Here is a 21,905-nt window from a genome sequence, read left to right on the forward strand (position 1 = left end):
GGGCGGGGCCGGGAACGGCCCGCCCCGGCGGGAGGGACCGCGGGGCTGCGCGGCCGGGCCGGCACCGGGATGAGCAGAGCGGGGACAACCGGGCACCGGGATCGGCAGGGGACAGCCAGGGACCGGCACCGGGCGAGGGACAGCCAGGGACAGGGATGGGACACACAGGGACCGGGACATCCCAAAACCAGGACAGGGATGGGAATGGGACACCCAGGACCGGGACAACCCAAAAACAGGACAGGGATGGACAGGGGACATCCAGGGACATCTCAAAACCAGGACAGGGATGGGGATGGGACATCCAGGAACCAGGATAGGGATGGGACATCCAGGGATGAGTAGGGGACACCCAGGGACCAGGACAGGGATGGACAGGAGACGTTCAGGACAGGATAGGACAGGATAAGTCAGGACAGAAGGACATGGACCAGGGGCCGAACCGGCCAGGACACACACAGAGGGAGTGGGTGGGGGGACCACAGGACAGGGACAGCCGGACGGGGACCGGCAGGGCGAGCCAAGGCCGGGCGATGCGGGAGGAGGAGTGCGGAAGGACAAACGGACAGGAAATGCCAGGACAGGGGGACAGAAGTGACGGGGACTGGCACGGGCAGACACGGGGGACGGAAACACCCGGGTTGGGGCTGACGGAGGGACAAAAGCTGAGACAGACCCACAGGGAAAGGAAACAGCGAAGACAGGAAACAGCAGGACAGACAGACGGAGCCTGATCTGGCGGACATAGGGACAGCTGGACAGGGCCTGGCTCAGGCCGTGTGGCCCACAGAAGATCATCCCGAAGCCGTTATTAAGCAACCGCTGCTTAAATTAACTCCCACACCTGAGTCTTGGGCTGCAAACAGCACCTCGAAGGCGCTTCGGTGACAGCAGGTGGCTGCGACACCACGGCACGAGCCCCGAGTCACCACGGCACAGCCAGGACCCAGTGCTAGCCCTGGGGTGGTGGGGACAACGCCGGAGGGGAAACAGAGCTGCATGTGACGGGAAAGTGAGAAGAGGCACAGGAAACCCAGGAGGAATGACGGCCACAGCCCGCGGGGATGCGCGGACACAGGGTGGGGAGGACAGACGGACACAGTGGGGCTGGAGCCGGGGTTTGGCACAGGGCTGAGCACAGCGGGGGGTCAGGGGACAGAGGGATGGTCTCCCCGTCTCCCGCCGGTGCACCCTGAGGTGGCTCCTATGCTGCTGGTGGGTGTCACCGTCCCCACCCCGGTCCCCAGCGGGGAGGCAGCTCCGTGCGTGGGGTGATGGGGCGAGTGGTGGGACGATGCTGGGGATGCACAACAACCTCCTGCTTGACACCCAGCACAGCTTGGGCTAGTGCCAAAGGCTCCGGTACATCCACGAGATGCCCCTGCAACCCGGATCAACCCCCATTCCCCCTCCCCAAGCAGCCGTTTCCCCGCCGGCACCCCCCAGTTTCGCCGGCGCTGCCCCAGGGGTGCCAGCCCACGCCACGCAGCCACGGCTGCCGAGCACAAGTTTTCCTTGACACAATTAAGAAAGTCTGTGTCAACAACAACTTCCTCCAGGCACCCGGAGAAAACTCAGCACCACCAGAAAGAAAATAAATGACCTGGCTATCAGCCGCCAAAGCGCCGGGAACTCAGGGCTGGAGAGGGGCCATAGGGCCGATCCTGCTCATGGGCACGTCCCAGCCGGCTGGTGGCACCTGTGGTGTCACCCACCCTCTGCACACTTCACGTACAGCCAGACACACAGACACAGGCGGACGGAACAGGCGGCTGTCCCAGGATGCTGAAACAGCCGCCCTGGGGTGTGCGATGGGGGGATGTCGTGCTCTGGAAAGGCGCGGGCGCCAGCACCCGCGGGAGCGCTGCCACCACCGCTGTCCCCTGCGCTGGGAACCGTCCCAGCAGCTGGAGGGAACAAACAGTCGGATGTGAGTGACGGGACGTTTCCTCCCCGCGAGGGCGCAGCCGGACGCCCGCACCCCGTCTCTGTCCACCCACGCTCAGCACCCTGCGGCGGGTCCCCTTGTCCCCAACCCCACTCCTCAGCGTCCTCAAGGACCGTGCTGCCAACATGCACCCAGCGAGCCGACGATCCCTCTCTCCTCCCAGCCTCTTTGTCTCCCCCAGCCCCACCCCAGCACCGAGACCCCCAGGACACCCAGCTCTCATCCCCATGCCAAGGAGGGGACGGCACACGCCACCCCGCAGGGTGTCCCCGAACCCAGAGCTGCCGTCACTGCTCGCCCCACACCCCATTCCATAACCAGCCACCCGAAAATCACCTGCTGCCAACGCAGCCGCCTCCCTCCTGCCCACCCTGCTTGGCCGAGCACAGCGGGCCCATCATGCCTCGATTCCCCCCCTGCCCAAACCCCGGCAGCTCAAGACGTGGAGCTGGGGGAGCACAAGCCCCCCCCGAGCTGCCGCTCCCTGCGGAGCCGCTTCCACGGCGCAGACAAAGGGAGCGAGAGGGGAATCCTGCCCAGGCGAAAGGTTTTAACCTAATCCTGTGGATTAAAATTAAGAAAAGCCAAAGCAGGGTGGAGGAGCAGGGCTGGCGTGGCCGGAGGGCAGCGGTGTTGGGGCAGGACACGGTGGCAGCACCGCTCGGCCACAGTGGGGCTGGGGACAGGGACAGTCAGTGTTGGGTGTCCCCATCAGGGCGGGGGTCTCGTGCAGACCCTGCTCACCATGGCAGGGGCAGAGAAATGGGTGCACGCCCCGGTGCTCAGCACCTTCCTGGTGCTCAGCACCCTGCCGGCCGAGAGCTCCACTCCCGTCTCGGCAGCCACGGCAGCACGAAGCCATTTTGAGCCGGCGAGACGAGAGGGTGACAGCCCCCACCCCTCCTTCCCCTGCCCGCCGTGGGTCCGCCAGGGACAAACAAGAGCAAGGCCACGGGCATCTGCGATGGGATCGGCGAGGAAACGCGGCGGCGAGGCAGAGCAAAGCAGGGCAGCACGGCGGGGGGGCGCGGGGGGGCCGGCGCAGACTTACATGCTCATCCCCCATCAGGGAGCGGCTGAAATCCTGCTGGGAATTGGGGTGCCCTGGGGACCCCTCGCTGCCGCGGCCCATTGCGGTGGGAGGGCAGCCCCGCCGCCCTCTCCTGCCCGTGCTGCCCGTCCTGCCCGGTGCCGGCAGGGACGCGCCAACCTGCTGCCGCTCACGGCCTCCAGATCACCCCGGCTCCTCCAGCGGCATCGCTGCCAATCAGGGCGGCGGGGAAGGCGTGCGGGCTGCTCGGAGCTCCTCTGCATTGCAGCTGGATGTGTGCGAGGGGAGAGGGGTTTTTTCCAGCTCTGAGCCACGACACGCAGCATCCTCCCCGGGCGCCCACAGCCCCGCTGCCTGCTGCTGCCTGCAGGCAGCAGCAGGCAGCGGGGCTGTGGGCGCCCGGGGAGGATGCTGCAGCAGCGATGGGGATGTTGGCACAGCACATGCATCCCCGCGGTGGCTTCCGCCGCTCTGGCGGATGCTGGTGATGTCCCGGGGGTTCGGCAAAGGCACCGGCGCATTCTCACCCACGTTGCCCACCCGCTTGTGTGCTTCTCCCCACCACAGCCCTTCCCCGGGTTGGGTCGGGGGGGGGTTTGCAAGCACGCGGCCCCCAACGTGCCACAAAAGCTCGCTGCGTGCTGGGGACATGTTGTGCCCAAAGCGGTGGCTCTGCACCGGTTCCCAGCACAGCCCCAGACCTCCTGCCCCCAGGTGGGGGGGCACACACAAGGCATTAAGTCCTGTATTCGGATCTGGGCTGAGCCAGAAGGATGGAGCTGGGGGGGGAACATGAGGCAGAGCCCAAGGGGCACCGAGGCTGCGGGAAAGGAGCTGGACCCTTGGTGCACAGTGGCCTGGAGGTGAGATGCTCAGCCAGGGGATAACCCCCCCAGGCCAGGGAGCCTGGCTGGGGGAGCCCTGTCCATGTGGAGCCACAACATGTGGGGGACCAAGAGCACCCATTGCCCCGGGTGGGCACATCATGACATAGGAGCCAGGACGGCTTCTAGGGGTGCTGGCTGAGGGATAACAGGACCAGGAAAAAAAAGACTGATGGACACAGCCTCATCCAAGCCCCCCCGAGCTTCTTCCACACCCCACGGCAGCTCCAGCGTCTCTGCCGAGCAGAAACCCCTTCCCCAAATCCTGCTGTTCGCAGCGGGTGGGGCAAGACACCTCGGTCTGCGATGGAAACCTGTGGCAGAGCAGGGACTGTCCCCTCCAGGCCACCTGTCCCCTCCACGTTGGGTGAGGGGACAGAAACTGTCCCTGCGGCAGGGTGAGCACCCACAAGTGCCCATGTACACACCACAGCCTGTGGGAGCACTGGGGTCGGTGGGGCTGAGGTGGGACACAGGGGACCAAGGTGGGCTCAGCCCCAGGGGTGCACGTCCCAGCAGCAGGGAAGTGTCGCTGGGGTCCAGGGTGAAGCCGACGGGTGCTGCTGGGGGTCCCAGTTTGGTGATCTGGTGGCAGCTGGGAGGCGATGGTGGGGTGGGGAAGCAGGTGGGTGGCAGGAGGGGGACAGCAGGGCAGCAGGTGGGGAGCGAAGGGATGGCAGGTGGGGTCCCCCAGCAGCACGTGGGGGGATAACCGGGGGGTCCCGGTACGAGGCGCTCCCCGCCCTCAGACCCCAGCCCGGCGCCGAACCCCGTGGCTGCTGGACCCGACCCGTCCCCGCTGCGGTGGCCCCGGTCCCCGGTCCCGGCCGCTCCTACCTGCTCCATGGGGCCGCTCAGGGCGCCGGCACGGCGGGCGGGCCGCGGGCCATGGGCCGGTCCCGGTGCCGGTGGCAGAGCCGGCGCGCCCCGGTGCGGCCCCGCTGCTGCTGCCGCCGCCTCTCGCCGCCGCCGCCCACGCCCGGCGCCGCCCGGCGCATCCCGGGAGCGGCGTCATGTGAGCGGCGGCGGCGGGAGGGGGCAACGCCCAGCCCCACCCGGGGCTCCGTCACCGCCCGCCCCCCGCCCGGTCCCCCCTTGGCCCCGCCAGCCCGACCCCCCTCCCTGCGTCCCTCCATCCCTCCCTGCATCCCCCCTCCATCCCTCCCTCCTCCATCCCTCCATGGCAGCCCTGCATCCTGCTTCCCACCTTCCCTCGCACCCCTTTACACTCCTCATCCTCCTTCTTTCCCTCCATCTAGCCTTCCTTCCACTCCTCCCCACCTTCCATCCATCCCTCCATTCACCCTTCTTTCCATCCATCCCTCCATCCCTCCATCCCTCCATCCCTCCATCCATCCATCCACCCATTCATCCTTCCTCCATCTTCACAATCATTCCCACTGATCCTTTCTTCCTCCTCCCCACCTACCCACCCTCCATCCATCCAGCTCCCCGTCCATCCATTGCGTCCCCCCCAACCTTTATCCATCCACCTGTCTGTCCATTCATGCGCCTTTCCCTTCATCTCCTCCTCATCCCCCATTCTCCTTCCACCCATCCACTTGTGCCGTTCCCATCTCCCGGGGGTCCCTGGGGGCTGCCGATGTGCCACGGGTGCCAGGGCTGGTGGCTGTGCCCAGGGTTGTGGTGACACCATCTGAGCGGCACTGGCTGCCCACAAGCGGAGGGTTCATGGCCCCTGGCCCCGCCGGTGGCATTTCCCAGCGTGGCGGCCAAGCCCTCCAGCCTGGGTAAATATTAGCTCGGAGGCAGCGCTGGTGCCAGGCCTGGGGACCCTCTGGGGACACTGCCAGCACCCTGCGGGACTCGGCCAGCAGCACCCGGCCCCACGCTGAGCCTTGGCTCCCGCTGTCCCCCCTGCACGGCCTCATACCGTGCCTCAGTTTCCCTTGCATGGCCCCACGCTCTGCCTCAGTTTCCCTTGAGTGCTCCCACACCTGCCCCAACGCATCGGGATGAGTGAGGATGAGGAGGGGCAGAGCACCCACCCCATCCCGGTGACACGGCCAAGCCGGTGCCACACTGGGGGGGACGGGGTGACCTGTCCCACACCTCCGGGTCAGTCCTCACGGTTCGGGCAGGGCTGGCACAGGAGGGGTCAGGGTGCGGGAGCAGCGACACCCCAAAGGGCTTTTGTCAGGCTCAGACCTGGCACAGCTTGGGCAGGGGATCCCCAGACCCCCCCGCCTTGCCCTGGGCACCCATGGGGGCTGGGGGGGGGTCCCCAAAGGGGTCCCCGCGCTGCAGCAGCGCCCCAGGGGCTGGGGGGGGGAGCTGAGCAGGGAGCGGGTGGGAAGAAAGCGGCTTTTGTCTGGGGGCTCCGAACCTCGCCGGGGGGGGCGGGGGAAATTCGCTGCTTTCTGATGCTAATGAGCTGTTAAAAATAAAGCGCCGCGCAGCGCAGCCATGTTGGGGCTTTTCCAGGGCGGTTCGGAGGCGGCGGACAAAGGGGCTTTATGGGGCTGGGGGGGCGGGGGACAGGGGGTTTGTCCCAGCCCTGCGGGTCTCCATGGCCCTGGGGCACCCCCCGTGCAGGGCGAGTCCCGGGGTGCAGCGGTTCCCAAAGGGGCGAACCCCAAATCCTGCCCGCGGGGCTGGTGATGCGGGGGGGCGGGCGGTGGCATTTTGGCTCCAGCCCCCGGGGATCGGAGCAGCCAAGAAACAAAATTCCCCGGGAGGCCCCCCCCCCCGCGATGTCGGATCCCCCGTCTGGTCCCGTCAAAGGGGCCTTTGTCCCCACGCAGAGCCCTGGCCGGGGGACTGTCCCCATGGCTGCGACACTGCGGCACAGAGGGGGGCAAAGCAGAGGGGGGACGGCAAAGGTGGGGGGGGAACAAAGGCCGGGGGGGGGCAGGAGCGTGGGGGGAGAATAGGGGTCCCCAGCCCCCCACACCCTAACACCCCCTTGCTGCCCCACACCCAATGATGGAGGAGGATGAGGAGTGCGGGATGAAGCCCCCCCATTCACACCCAGCAGCCAGGAGAGGGGGGCGCTGCACACCCCCCATCTCAGCCCCATTCTGTCGCTTCGCAGCCTTTGATCTGCCAAACTCGGGGGCGTTCAAAGTGGTTTGATACAGGGGGGACGCAGGGATGTGGGTCCTGTCCCCCCCCGAGGGTGACAAGGGGAAGTTGGGGGGCAGGAGCTGGACCAGAGCATCTCCACAGATCCCTATGGGGATGCTGCAATGAGGACCCCGGTGGGGGAATAAATCAGTGACCCAGGACTCCAAATGAGACACAGCACAGAGAACAATTTCCAACGATTTTATTATTTCAAACCCTCGCTCTCTTCCCTTCCCGCCCCCTCAGCCGAAAATAAAAATCAACCAAAACGACGCTAGAAATGAGTTACAAACACAGGAGTCACTTAAAAAAAAAACCCAAACCAAACCAAAATACCCCAAAGAAACCCCAAAATGTGGGAACTTCACACCAGCTTCCCCCACGGGACCTGCAGCAGGTACGAACGGCTCACACGAGAGGCCAAACATGCCTATTAATACAATATATACAGACAAACCCACAGGTACAGCCAGGCCCCCCCCCAGCCCCCAAAATAACCAAACACACCCAAAAGTGCATTTGTTGTGTTTATATCAAAAAAACATCTTTTTTTCTTCTTCTGAAAGATTGGCCTGCAAGTCCGCTTTGTTTTTCTTTTTTTTACCATTTAGTAACTTTTTAATATAGTTTATGAAAATAAATTATACAGCGACTATTTTAATAAATTAAGCACACACCAAAAAAAAAAAATTAAGAAAAAAGAAGATAAAATTAAGCAAAAGCTGCGTTTCTACCAAAGGGTGGTTGGAGAGTCCTGGTGCTCATCAGCAGCCCAAATCTGCTCCTTTTCAGCCGTTTCCTCCCCAAAACGCTCCCTGATGAGGGTTCAGCCCCAAGCGTCACCTGCAGCCCCCGCCTGGCTCCCCACACCGTCACAATGACATAAATCCCTGTGAAAAACCCTATTATTGGGTTTAAAAAGGGGCCAGATACGTAACCAGCACTTCCCACCCAAACCAAGGGTGAGAAGCCACGGGGTGTTGCCAAGCAGGTCCGACCCATCCAGCTGAAAAAGGCGCTTTTTTCCACGCTTTGGTAGTTTTCATGGCCTGTTTCATCGCTCACCCACCGCCGGTCCCTGGTGGATGGAGGGGGACGGTGACAACCTCTGCAGAATTCAAGGTTGGACAAAGGACGCTGTGAATCAGCAGGATGAGAGCATCTTCCGGAACCAAGCTCCGAACCCACACGGGGCAGCAATCCCGCCCAACCAGGGATGGGGGTTCATGGGCAGGAATGGACCGAGCTGTCTGAACCCACAAAAACCATCGTCCCCCCCAGCAGAGACCCCTCTGCTCACCCCCAAACCGAGCTCTGGACCTTTTCCACACCCAAAGAGCAGCTCGGACCCCTCAGCTGAGGAGTGTCCACCATGGGGACACACTCCAGGGTGACACACCAGTGTCCCACCAGCCCAGCGCCCCAGAACATGCTTATCCTCCATCATTCCAGCTATTGTAGATGGATCCAATTGGTGGGGGGGCTGTCCCCACCATGCACAGGGTTCAGATTAACAGAAAACCTAAATTCTCCCCAAAATCAGCCCGCTGGAGATGTGGAATTCAAGTATCACCCCTAAAGTCTGGCCACTGCTTCAATGGGTCTGAACGCGGTAGAGCTGCCCCGTGCACCATCACGGAGAACATGGGGACACAGGGAGCCATTGGGGACACAGGGAGCCATTGGGGACACAGGGAGCCATTGGGGACACAGGGACAGAGCGGTGCAGGACAGCAGCATGGCTCAGGGTTGTGCGTTTCAAGCCCCACATGGGCAGGACGGACACTGCGCCATTCCCAGTGAGCACCAGTTTCCCCAGTTCAGCTGCTCTCCCTTCCCAAAGCAGCCAGCGCTGTCTCCATCCCAGGTCAGGAAGAGGGAGACAGGGACAGGACCGGCTTCTCCATGGCTTTAAGAGACTGGCAGCTCATCACCCATCACATTCTTGCCTCCGGGGTCTCTTTTTGGAGGAGAAGCTTTGCAGGACACACATAAACACCATTTATCACGGGCACGGAGCTCGACACTTCAGGTATCAGCCCAGGATCGGCGCTCAGGAAGGTTTTTTCCTTTCCAGCACAAGGATAAGTTGGAAGATTCAAATCTCCAGCACAGAGAGGGGCAGCAGGGTCGCGTGTGCGGGTGTTCACACTTCACCTGCACAAGCACAGGTGCTTTTCCCCTCCCCTGACATTCGCTGTGCGTTTCAACCAAAGCAGTTGCGTTAATTCGCGGGCTCTGCCGCTAACTCGGGGTGAGCTGCAGGTTTACAGCAGGGGGACAAACGCTGGTCCCCAAACAGAGGGGACATGGAGGCTGGAGACCACATCAGCCCCAGTTCCCCCAGGGTCAGGATATGCTGGTTTTGGGGCAGCATCGCCCCGACAACGCAACGCAAAGTCAGTAGTGAGTTGTGTCCCATGAGGTATTTCTACAGGTTTTGAAGCTTTGTTATTAGTTTCATCTGGAAGTCAAATCCTTTATAAAAAAAATGTACTTTTTTGTCCAAGACCAAAACAGAGGCCAGAGGTGACGGTGAAGAAAGGGGGGTGGGATTCTTAGCACCCCTCACAGCAACACTTGGCGGGGACGGACAATCGGAATGTTTCCGGGCTGCTTTAAAACCCACACGACTGTGTCGAATTCAAGGACATTAAATCGTCATTCTGCAGGGCAAGACCCAAGTCCCAGCAGCTCCTGAGGGTGTGGATCTGGGATCCGGAGACCTGGAGAGCACAGGGACACCCGCTCGTTCAAACCCAGGAGGAAAAGGTGCTTTTCCAGACTCCTCAGCATCACTTCAGGCCAACTTTAAACCCATGTGGCGGATGGAACAGCAGGCCGGGATCTGAAGGTGTGGGGGGGTCTTGCAGCCAGTGCTAAGCCCAGAAACACAGCAAGAGGCACCGACCTCTCTTAGTGTCGCTGTTTCTGAGCTGCTGTGGTTATGTGGAGAGGGGAAGCAGCAAGCAAGCTCAGGGGGATCAGCTGCCGCTCCAGAAGGACCCTGAGTCGTCTGCTTCTTGCTTCAAGACACCCAGAGATGACTCGACGCCCCAGTGGCTCCTGCTCAGCATCCTCCACCGCTCAACAGAAGCCACTCGATTCACCCACAGCTTCGGGAGGCGGCCAGAGAAAGGCTGAGAGTGCAAACCCCACAGCTCTGAGAGACGGAGATCGCTGCAGCAAGCACCTTCGGCCCACGGCTGCAGCAGCAGCTTCAGGATCCCATTCCACTTATCGGTGGGTTCCACGAAATCTTCTAGTGTTTGCAGAGGCAGCAGCACCAACCGTTCCCTTTGGCAGAAGGCTCCGGGACATCCAAATGGCTCACACACTCTTCCTTTCTTAGGCTCAGCTTAAAAGCACATGAGCGTTCCGCATAGCTTAGCTGCACAAAACCAGGTCTGGTTCTCTCCTCCCAAATCCTAGAAAGCTGGGGAGCTGTGCAGCTGTTCGGAGCTGCGTGATCCCCAGGGGTTAATTCCACGGAGCTGGAGGTGGTTCTGGCTCAGTCGGTCCCCAAGCAGCTCTCCAGCTCCGTCCCAGCTCTCCAGCTCCATCCCAGCTCAGCGAGGGCCCAAGAACAGTCTTGCCATCCCTCCTGGAGCAGATGATCTTCCCCAAGAGTCCCCTCCTCTATCTCTCCCCACCTTGAAGTTTCCAAGGGAGGATAAAAACCATAAAATTCAGCTGATCATAAGACAGTTAATTCTCATGCTGAAAACAAAAACAAAAAAAAAGACATCAAAAATAATAATAATTAAAAAAAAAGCTTTCAAAAAATCGTAAATAGTGCCATGACATTCTTTGTTGCGCGAGCGGGGCGCAGTGTCGCCGAGACTCCGCTCGCCGCCGGAGCCGCGGCTCTCGCTCCCGCTCTGCTGCGCTTCTCGGGAGCCCGGAGCCCCCTTCTCTGTACAACGGAGCTCAGGAGCGGCACCGCAGGAACAGCTTCGCCGTGGCGTGTCTCCTCCCAGCACAGCGGGCACGGGATGGCGACAAAGCAGCTCCTGCTGGGAGGAGAGAGGGATCAGCCTGCTGATCAGGCTGCGGCTGGTTGGGCATGAGAGCGAGCACGGGCTGGCGTGGGCACCAATATGCAAGAGAAAACAGCAGAACCATAGAATCACTTGGGGTGGAAAAGCCCCTCAAGATCAAGTCCAACCATAACCCACCCCTGGCGCTGCCCCATGTCCCTGAGAAACTCATGTCGGTCTGTCCAACCCTCCAGGGATGGTGACTCCAGCACTGCCCTGGGCAGCCTGTTCCAATGCCCCACAGCCCTTTGGGGAAGAAATTGTTCCCCACATCCAACCTCAACCTCCCCTGGCGCAACTTGAGGCTGTTTCCTGAAAGCCTTGGTCCCCTCCCCAAGGCTGGGCAATGGCAAAATGCCACAGAGCAAATCTCCCAGGCTGCTTTGGGCGGGTTTTGTGTTTTCTTTGCAATCAGAGCGATTCACATTTGACGGGATGGGACAGACTGGGGACACGCACATGTACCATCATGGACAGCCACAAGACGGGCGAGTTGGACTCGCTACGTGGAGGCTTCGGTGTCCTGCTTCTGTCTGGAGATGAGCTGAGCTTCCTTCAGCGACAGGTACACCTCCTCCTGCGGGTCGTAGTAGTAGAACTTGCGGATGTAGGAGATCAGGGGCCTGGGGAAGGGACGAGAAGCTTTAAGCCCAAGCCGCAACCACCCCAACCTCAAAGGACAACCTGAAACCCCAGCGCTGTCACCTCCAAAACAGGAGCTGTACCCCAAGGCAGCAGCGCAAGGAGGTGACACCTCATTGCTGAGCTGGTCACCGCCCCCACATGCATCCCTACACACCCCAGGACATTTATCTTGCTGTCCCAAGGCTGAAAAAGCCACCTCGGCCCTCCCGGAGCCCTCGCTGCAGATCCAGCCACTTCTCAGGGTAGAAACCAGAGGGACTCGTCCCCTGTCCCCAGGACTCACTTGGGCAGCGGCAGCTCGGGGATGTGATCGATCCGGACCAGCTGCCGGATCCGAAAGCGGCAAAGGTGCTGAAGGGATTTGACGTTGCTGAACCTGGAGACGGGATACAGGAGCTGGACAGGCGTTGGAGGGAGACCTTGGCAAAACAACAACAACAAAACGCAGTATTGGAGATAAGTGTTGTATTAGAAGCAGGTTTGGAAAGGAAAAGGCGGCTCTGGGGAAGCAGTGCTCCTGGTGAGGCTGAGAACAACAGATCCCCCGGGAGCTCAGTGCTTTGGGTCCCTTGGGACTAGGGAGCCAAACTTTCCAGGGGTGACACCCCTTTGGCTGCAAAATATCCCCAACAACAGCTCTGATGTGAGGGGGTGGCTGCGGAACAGCAGAGCCCAGGACACCGTGAGCTCCTTTATATCTCTTTATATTGATAAGTACCAGGGTTCGCAAGGATGCAGAAGAACAGCCGAAGCAGCAGGCGGGCAGCGCGACCGGTGCGTCGGCTTCGCTGTGCTCAACCCTTTGGGCAGCTTTAGCGAGGCGCCCAAAACCTGGGGGATTGGGTCAGCTCAAGCTGCCCCAAAATCGCTCATTCTTGGGTCATGAGGTTGGGCACAAAGGTGGAGGCAGTGGTGGCTTTGCTCCAACCAGCTCCCCACGCAGCAAACAACCTCGCCGGGCTGGGAGCGAGCGGCGTCCGTCCATCCATCCATCCATCTCCCCAAACCTCCTCCTTCCCCAAAGCACCCATTGAGCCCACAGAACCAAGCGGTCAACGGGAGCCCTAGGAAGGATCTCCAGGAGCCGGCATCATGCACAGCACAAGTTTTCTCTGTCTTTGCAGGATTCAAAGCTCGTTACACTCTCACACCCTCCTGCTGGCTCATCCGAGGGCAAGGGAGTGCAAGGAGAAAAGGGAGAGCTCTTCACACTGAGATGGGCTCCAACTGCTCCAGGCAGCTCAGGAAGCTGCGAGGCGGCTTTTGAGAGAGCAAAGAACAGCCATCAATTGAAGGCTGGATTCTTCCCCCGCTTCTCATTCTCCTCCCAGAAAGGAATGAGGCTCTGGTAGCGCAGCCAGCGATGAGGAGCTGGAAACAGCTCCCTCCTCCGAGCAGCCGTTCATGGTTCGGCCAGAGAACGGCACTAATGGGCACATCGGGGAGACACGGATCCCAAAGATTCTCCCAGTAGAGATCAGACTTTGTTTCCCATGGATCATGGCCCTAAGAAGCGCCCGAGGCTGTGCCCGGATGGAGATGCAGGAGCTGGAGCCAGCAGCAAGGGGGGACCAGGCAGCGAGGGACCCTCAGCGGGGGCACAGCACTGATTGGGGGGGATACTTCATTTTTGGATGATATTTTTCTAGAGCAAGTCATTTCTACGGTATTAGGTTAGTGTTAAGTATGAGCGTTTGGTTCACGCTTGAGCTCAATGATCTTAAAGTCTTTTCCAACTCAAATGATTCTGATTCGCCTGGATTTCTAAGCCTTATTCTTAAGAGGAAGAGATCTCAGGACCAGGAAGGTAAAGTATCTTTAAGTCAAAAGGATTTTTGGAAGGTACCCCGCAAAACCCGCCCTCCATCCCTCTCCTCCCCAAAGCACGGGCACATTATGAGTGAGCGTTGCAGTTATTGGCGCTGTCTGCAGCAGAGGGCAACACTGAGAAGCCAGCGGGCAGGGACGCAGCCCGAAGCCACGTGAACTGGCTCTGTAGGACAGACGGACGGACAGAGCGACGGCCGATCATACAGCAAAACACCCCCAGACTCACCCGGAACCCTGGAGCGCAGGAAGTAAAGAAACTTCCCGTTCTTGGAGTGCATGATGGCCCTCTTGATGAACTCCACCACCGACTGGCACCGGTCCTCAAACTTGGGGTGGCACCACAGGCTGAAGGTCCCTTCCGAGAGAACAGAAACCGTTTTGTGTTACGGTAGCAAGAGGAGCCGTTTAGAGTCCTCTTCTGCCAGCCCTGCTTATCTCAGCACAGGTGCAGCTCCACGTTCTCACCAGCAGTTTCAAACACCTTAATTCAAATTACTGTCAAGTTAGAACCAGGGTCAGGACACCCCGACACAGCCCCCCCCATGCTGCCACCCGACACCACGGGTTCTCTGAGCTCCAGTGCCAAACAATGAAACCGGAGCTGGGCAACCCGGGGAAAACAGCCCTCAAACCCATTTACTGATCTCAAACTGGGTTAAGTTTAAGCCTCAAGTCAGACCAGCCTCATTGTCTCTTTGTGCTGCGACCAGATGCTCCCTCCCTGCACCAAAACGCAGTTGTTTGTCCCCTGAATTGTGTGCGGCACCCCTGATGTGCTCCAGCACCACGATCCTCCCCACAGCTCGGCTTTACTGGGATACAATGGCCCTTATCTCTGCCACAGGTCAGTTTGGGAGCAACGAGCTGGGTTTGCACCTGCTAGACATCAGTGAGCACAAAATTAATTAATTATTGGGAATCTCAGATCCAAACAAGCCCTTAGAAGGGGCCAGTAGGTGCAAAGGACAAACCACAAGCACCAGCCTCCCCAAAAACACAAAGATGTTCTGGTTTCTTCCTCCCATCCACCTGGAAGCTGCAGGTCAAGCGTTGCTCTCACCGTTCCCAGCCTCCCCATTTGTCACCTCTGCGGGTTCATCGAAGCGCTGGGCTCTGCAGTTTTCCGCGGTGCCGCAGCGCACTCGGCACAGGGCACCTGGGGGTGCGCAGAGCTGCTGACACACACCACGGCTCCGCACCCCGAAAACCTGAGCCCCGATGCGGTGGCAGCACCACCATCCATGGAGACAGAGAACTCGGGGACACCTGGCTCAGGAGGCTTCCAGAACAAACCCCAGCCCCAAAATACAAGAAACTATCAGCAAAAGAAGTTTGTTCCAAAGCTCAATGATGAAAAAGCATCCCCCGTATAAGTGACCTCCTCCAGCTGCAAGAGCTCCTTGGAATTTCCATAAGGATGGGGTGATGAAAATCCCTCCTGATTACGCAACAGGCAGGGAGGGGGAACTGGCTCTAGACGGGCTGTAATTAACGCTGGGGCATCTTCTCATCAGAGGGCTCAGGAGCAGACGTGCTGCGGCGTTTTGCTACCAGAACTGGGAGAAAACACCAGCAGCACCCCTGGGGCAAGGGCAAGAAGGTGGAAAAGCAGAACTTTGCTCCAAAGGGCTGCAAACCTCATGTTTCCTCAGGTTGGCCAAGAAGCCTCTGAAGCATCATTTGCAGGCGTGTTTAATTACAAGGCTCTACGGGCAGCTGGTATTAAAGCTCACCTGCTGGTTCCAGGGCAGCTCTTCCCCCGTGCATTGAGCCTCTGGGGTGTTTTACCCGGCTCAGAGCAGAAACCACACGTGAAGAAGCAGAAGCAGCGCGTGGGCGAGGTGAGAAGCAGGAGGAAGAAAAGGCACAAACGGGGCACCAAGAGTTCTCAGAATTAAACCTCAGCCTGGGACCGAGCGTGGCCGGTAGCGCTGCCGAGCATCCCTGGGGCCGGGGGGAGCAAATCGAGGGGGGGAACCATGACAGCAAGAGATCATTTCTCATTTTACAGTGAAAAAAGCTTCATTTTGGGAAGAACCAATGGCTACGGATGACAGCTCTTGCTTGTACATCACACCTCAGAATCCCAAAACCATCATCAGTTTCAAGTCAGACCTTTCCATCAGAGCGGAGTCTTTGATGCCCCAAAGCAAAGTCCGAGGAAAGGCACAGGGAACTCCTCTATTCCCAAATATTTCAGAGTGCCCAGTGCACCGGTTTGAGCCGCGGAGCTCAGACCGGTGCCCAGGGAGCGCGGCTCTCACCTCTGTAGTGCTCCATGCGGGTGTGGTGGGTGATGCCCTGCGACCGAAAGCTCAGGCTCAGGATGTACCGCGGGTCCGAACTGTCTCGCACCAGGAAGGACCCATCCGGCTTCCCCTTCAGCTTCATCTCGGCGTCCTCCCAGTTCATGGGTCCCCAGTACCACCCGCACTGGGAACACACACATGGGCGGAATGTCAGCGAGAAGGGTTTTTAATCAGCAACCAAACGCAGCTTTCTCATGCTGTTAATCCCTTTTAAATACTAAAATGGAAGCATCTGGTTGTATCCGCCCAGGAGGGTGGATGGTTGGGGCTTGTCGCTCCTGGATGAGAGCGCAGCACATTCCTCACCACCCAGAAGTGGCAAAGAAACAGAGGTGACTACGACACCCCTTTCAAAATGCTTCTCCAGACTCAAAGACCTCCCTGGGAGAAAGGTAGGAGGATTTTTTTCAGTCCTGTCCTAACCTGATGATCACAGATCTGTGGAAGAGCTGATCAGCCCCCAGAATCAGAGCCTAGACCTGCGGTTTGGCCTTTCTGGCTGCTGCCACCACCCCACGTCCCCATTACCTTCTCCAGCTCTCGCAAACTGGCTGCGAAGCTGCTGGAGTCCGGGCGGTAGAGCGGGCACTGCAGGTGCGGGACGGGCTGGCCGGGGGGCCCCTCTGTCCCCCGCAGAGGGACAATCCGCGGGAAGGCGTCTGCAGGGGAGACACAGCCCTGGTCACCATCACTGGGGGGACAAGGAGGCGGAAGGGGGGGGACGGGGAGGTGGAAGGGGAAGGTGCAACGAGGAGCTTCAGCAAAACTCCTGTAGGCAACAAGAGTCGCATCAGCAGCACCGCTGCTGTTAGAGCAGCCTTAAAGCTTATTAAAATAAAAACCCCGAAGTCCAGAAGGCCAAAGAGGAGAGGTAGAGCCTTGCTGCTGCGGGGGCTGACCTGGGGCGTGCGGCGGGGGCGGCGGTGGCAGAGGGAAGGACTGCAGGGACGAACCCATGGGAGCCACCAGCACCGGCAGCGTCCCGCTGATGTCGTCTAAGAGAGAGCAGAGGCGAGAGACGGTCAGAGAAATGGGAACGCAAGCGAGTTCTGCAACACCCAGAGCCCCAAACACCCCGAGCAAAGCGGCGCTGCCTGGAGCAGTGAGGATGGAGACCCCCAGTCCAACTAGTTTGGGTTGGAGGGACCTCCAAACTGCCCCAGTGTCCCCCCTGCCATGGGCAGGGACATCTTCACCAGCTCATGTTGCTCAGAGCCCCGTCCAGCCTGGCCTGGGATGTCTCCAGGGATGGTTCATCTACCACCTCTCTGGGAACCTGAGCCAGGCCCTCACTACACTCAAGGCCAACAATTCCTTCCCCATGTCCAGTCTGACCCTCCCCTCTTATTTTCCCAGCAGAGGGGCAGTTCCTGCGCTCCCGGGGGGATTCGGGGTGGGGATGCCCTGCGGGACGGTACCCAAGAGGCTGAGGCTCCTCCGTGGCGGCGGTGGCGGCGTCGGGGGGTGGGGGGAGCTCAGTCCGCGCTGTGAGATGTCCACGTCCACCAGCGACACCGTCTCACCTGTGGGGCCGTGGGACAAACCGTGAGCTTCCCCGGGGACAGGGAAATGAGCTCTTGAGCTGTTTATAAATCAGTCTGATGCTCTGTAAGGTCTGGGAAACGGTTTCATGGGTCTGCGCGGCACCCGCTGGCACCGCACCCTGGTAACACCCCTGTTAACGCCAGCCTGAGTTTGCCAACAAATGCTGTCACTGATCAAACAGAAATATCTTTTAACCTGAAGACCACGAGGGTACCAGCTCCTAAAATCAATAAGAGGGAGCTGGACAGGCTTTTACTTTAAATAACTGGAATTCAACGGAGCTGAAAGGCTTTGGGTGCAGGATGCTGCTTGGGAAAATAATGACACAAACTAAGATGCCTAACTTAAAACCAGAGAAGCTGAAAATTAGCCTAAGAGCACAGGAAGACAAATGAAGCCACCAAATCGAGGGACCCCCAAGCTCTGCACCATCAACAAGAGGCTTCCAGCTCGACCCACCGGCTTTTCCAACACACCTATCGCCACCAAAATCACATTTTGCCTCCTTTGCCCTGCAAAAAGACCCTCGATATGAAGTTATTTTGAATGTGACCCTCATAACAAGCCACGTAAAGCCCCGTGCAGCTGATCAGGACTCGCTTGTGACCTGAAATTCCTCCTCACGCAAGTCTTGAGCTGGGATTCTCCCGAGAAAACCCCAAGGGCTGCTACAAACCCGCCAACTTCACCCCCCAAAAAGGGGAAGGTCCAAAACCAGCGGGACGCAGGGAAACGGGGCAAACAAGCAGGAAAAGGTGGTTTTCCCCAAAAGAGGTTTCAGTTCCCATCGCTGCCATGCAGCGGAGCCACTGGTGTGAGGTCAAGGCGGGACACGGGGTCTGAGCCCCCCAAATCCTGGGAGGGCAGCACCAAACCACATTTGCTATTAACACTATACAATATCAATACAATATAGTAGGTACTAATCTATATGTTATTGCCATGCGCTGCTCTTTTCGCAGCAAAACACCCTGTAAACCTTTCCAAGCCTTACCTGTGAAGAGGGGGCTGAAGACAACCGGGGAAAAGGCACTTTGAGTTCTTGTCAGTCTGTGTTTCCTACAGGGAATAAGAAAAACGTCTTTAGTAGAGATAGGGAGAAAAACACCCCTTGATCTTCCCAAACCGGGAGAACCTTTGCCATGCTCCACAGAGCCTGAGCCGGCTTGGTTCTGCGTTTATTCCCCTCCTAGAGCAGCGCTTGGGCTTAAGTAGGGCAGCCAAGCTGTAAAGCTGGGTCTCCGTCCTGCTACTAAGCAAATCTCTAACTAGGTAATTAATAAAGCCTTTGGAAAGAAAAACCCCGAGCCGGAACGGCAACCGGAGCCCAGGAGCTGTTTCACAATGGATGTCACGAGATTTCTGGGGACCAGGCATTGCCAAATACCCCAGCAAACAGGTCGCGTCCCCGCGCTGCTCTGAGGACGCCGTGTCCCACAGGGACCCAAAACACAGGGGAAGGGCAGGAGAGCCGAACCTGGAGCCGTCAAGATGGGTTTTATACAGATCCACCCACAAAACGCTGGTAAACTGAGGCACAGAGTCCAGCAACCCCCAGGACTCGGGTCCACAGTCAAGGTGAGACAAGAAACACATCCCTGGCGCCAGAAACTCATCCTGACGTACAAAACCTCATTAAAACATTGGAAAGTGTTTTCATTTTAAGCCTCTTGCACCTCTTGAAGGTTGGATTGTTTTCCCCCAAAGGAGAACAATTCACCAATTATCGGCCACACACGAACACACCAAAAAAATTACACTTTGGACTAATATCAACTAATCTTAGAGTAACAGCTCTGTTCCGCCCACTAGGCCAGACGGGAAGAAGCGTCGCTGGCATTTTGCAGTTACCAAAACAGCTACGTTTTATGCCAGCACTTTACAGCCATGGATTTCTGAGATTTCTCAGAATTTCTCACATGAGCAGCAGGGCGAGAGCAAGAAACGATCCACACGGACCGAATCCTCCGCTTCCCAGCTTGCTCGCCACCAAAACCACGTTTCCAATATTCCCCCTCCTGCCCGCTGGTTCTGCAGCCGCCTCCAAACGATGCTGAAACCCCATGGAGAAGTAATTAGGTGTGAGGAGTAATTAGGTGCGAGCAGTACCCAAACGCAGCTGTATCGGAAAAGAAAAGCAGCATCTTCTGCGGCCAAATATTCACTTCCCAGCAAGCCCAGCTTAGCTAAGCCGGGTCTAAGGTGCTCATGAGAGCATGGGCATCACACCAACCCCAACCACTTGTGTTCAGTGATGAGAGCGGGGACAGTAAAGACCATCCGTCCTGTCACTGTCTGTCCCATCACCACGTACCGACCCTGCACCCCTTACCCTAAAAAAGCATAAAGCCCTGTTCAGCTAATCCAGCCCATGTCAGCGAGGGGAGATTCCTGGAACTGGAAGCAGCAAAGTCGTCCCTGAGCCACAGGACCCGCTGCATCTCAGAAACCATCCCCTGCTTCAAAGAAGGGGGAATTTTGGCCTTGGTTGCCTTTTGGGCCACAAGCCAACGCTGTGGGTCACACCTGACCCAAGGTCAGCATCTTCACAGCCAAGCTGGAGAAACATTCCTGCTCAACCATCACCAGGTCTGCGGCCGCAGTGAGGAGGCAACGTGTCCTAAAAGCCTGACGTGAGGTTAATTAGCCCCGCGGGGAGAGTGTTGTAACGCTCACAGTCCGTGCAATTATTTAAAGGTGCTCCCGGGGTGGCTGCGCAGAGCCCAGGCAGGCTCTCCCTGCCTCCTCCACCAGGAATCTCGGCTCTGCTGCTGGAAACGCCACAGAAAGGGGCTTCTGGAGCACAGGAGGCCCATCCGAAACGGAGCCTGGGGTACTGAGCAGCCCTTCACCCTCCTCGGCTGGTGTCAACAGCTCGTGGCTTCTGCTGAAGCGCAGGGCTGGAGCTGACACAGCGGGGCTGAGGAAAGGGGGGTGTGGGGTTCCACACCAAGAGGTCCCAGGATTTGTCCCTCTGGCCACATCCAGCCAGGGAGCAACTGAGGGCAGAGCCCCCGTGGCAGCACCCGCCGAGGCGGGAGCCCAAATGTCACACTCGTGACCCACAGGAAATGGTTCTGCAAGACGGCAAGAGGAAACACCAGTCCCTTGGGTCCCACCGCGGTGTCACCGGCTGCCGGGACACATTGCTTCCTCGCTCGGCCAGTGCGTTTGGCATCCTGGGGCTCCAGCAGCTTCTGTTCACGGACACTTTCCTGCCACCTCCTTTGGGGACACAGGGCCAGAGCAGCCTGTTCCTCCTCCACCTGCCTTGGCAGCTGCTCAGAAGAGGCCGGAGCCCAGTTGGGAGCCGATGGGCAGCCGCAGTGCCTGTCTGTGGGATGGCACCTGTACCACCGGCCAGGTGTCCCGGTACTGGTGGCTCTTCTCCCCCCGCAGTGTGGGTCGCACCGTTACACCGTCCCCAACGCCAACCCCAAGGTCCCCCGGCTGCTCCCCACAGCCCAAAACCACCCCCAAAGCACGGAACAGCCCCCGCGGCCGGTCCCCCCGTACCTGCCCGGCTCCTGCTCCCGGCCGCGGGCCCCGCACACGTCGGTCAGGCTCCCGGCCGAGGCAGGCAGGTCCCCGCCGCGCCGGCCCTCGCTGCCGCCGTCCCCGGTGGCCGAGCCGCCGCTGCAGCTCTTGGTGCGGAACAGGCGGCTGAGGCGGATCTTCAAGGAGCCCTTCCTGCCGCCGGGACCGGCTCCCCCGGGGGCGGCGGGGGGCGGCGCGGCGGGGCCGGCGGCTCCTCTCCCGGCGGCGCGGGCGGCTCCGCGCCCGGGGGATCCCGGTTCCTCCTCGGAGCAGCTCCCGGCCTCGTCGGGTTCCAGCGCCTCCAGCACCAGCAGCGCGTCGCTGGTCTCCTCGGCGGCGGGCCCGGCGGGGGGCGGCGGGCCCAGGCACGGGCAGGGGGGCCCCGCCGGTGCCTTCGCTCCAAGCCCGGGCGGTCGCAGCCCCAGCGCCGCCAGCTGCAGCTCCAGCCCGCCCGGCGGGGCCGCCCCCCAGCGCGCCGCGGCTTTGGGCTCCAGGGCGCAGCGGTGCCGCGGGCACAGCAGCTCCGCGCCGCCGCCGCCGCCGCCCGCCGGGCCCGGGCCCCCGCCTCCCACCGCCGGGCCGCCCTCCTCGCCGGGCCGGCCCTCCGCCGCGTTGCGGAACACCATCAGCTGCGGCGGAGGCCGCGGGGAGCGCAGCGTCCCGCCGCCCGGTAGCGCCGGCAGCCGCCCGGGGCCCAGCGGCCCCGCCGCGCCGGTAACGGCGCCGCCCGCCGCGCCCGCCTCCGGCCCGGCCCCATAGCCCAGCAGGCGGCTGAGCACCCGGTAGGAGGCGGCGGCGGCCGCTGCCGCCTCCCCGTCGCGCAGCTCGGCGCGCTGCATGGCTACGGCCGCCGCATGGCTCCCGGCACCGGGCCGGGCCGCCGCCGCCACCGCTCCCTCCTCCTGCGCGGCGACGGCGGCGCCGCCACGCCCCCGCACTTCCGCCGCAGGCCACACCCCTTGCCCATAGCCACGCCTTCCATGCATCTGTGGCCACGCCCAGGGCTGCGGCCACGCCTCCTCGGGCCCC

The 21,905-nt window shown here is 60.3% G+C and overlaps 2 protein-coding genes across 11 annotated transcripts in view; both read right to left on the minus strand.

Moving 5' to 3' along the window:
- Nucleotides 1-4,878, minus strand: part of ARHGAP23 (Rho GTPase activating protein 23) — a 30,139-nt gene extending 25,261 nt beyond the window's left edge. The window contains exon 1 of one of the 2 annotated variants that reach the window (XM_065039672.1): nt 4,721-4,878. In XM_065039672.1, coding sequence (XP_064895744.1) covers nt 4,721-4,729 — 9 coding nt within the window. In that variant the 5' untranslated portion in view covers nt 4,730-4,878. Of the gene's footprint in view, nt 1-2,999; nt 3,354-4,720 lie in introns of those variants that run through there. The other variant, XM_065039669.1, reaches the window with a different exon arrangement.
- Nucleotides 4,879-7,155: 2,277 nt separating this feature from the next.
- Nucleotides 7,156-21,816, minus strand: SOCS7 (suppressor of cytokine signaling 7). Of its 9 annotated transcripts, none has more exons than XM_065039686.1 (10): nt 20,856-21,815; nt 18,334-18,398; nt 17,213-17,317; nt 16,694-16,789; nt 16,323-16,453; nt 15,750-15,918; nt 13,712-13,840; nt 11,939-12,074; nt 11,476-11,633; nt 7,156-10,690 (listed from the first exon to the last, which is right to left on the minus strand). In XM_065039686.1, exons 1-9 carry the CDS (start codon nt 21,713-21,715, stop codon nt 11,513-11,515), a joined length of 1,812 nt encoding a protein of 603 aa, XP_064895758.1. In that variant the 5' UTR covers nt 21,716-21,815; the 3' UTR covers nt 7,156-10,690; nt 11,476-11,512. The 9 variants fall into 9 exon arrangements, with proteins under 9 accessions (XP_064895758.1, XP_064895754.1, XP_064895755.1 ...); XM_065039682.1 differs by having other exon boundaries at nt 7,156-10,983; XM_065039683.1 differs by having other exon boundaries at nt 7,156-10,986.
- Between the last annotated feature and the right edge of the window lie 89 nt (nt 21,817-21,905).

The sequence above is a fragment of the Columba livia genome, chromosome 23 (assembly GCF_036013475.1).
Source record: "Columba livia isolate bColLiv1 breed racing homer chromosome 23, bColLiv1.pat.W.v2, whole genome shotgun sequence".
NCBI classification, from domain to species: Eukaryota; Metazoa; Chordata; class Aves; order Columbiformes; family Columbidae; genus Columba; species Columba livia.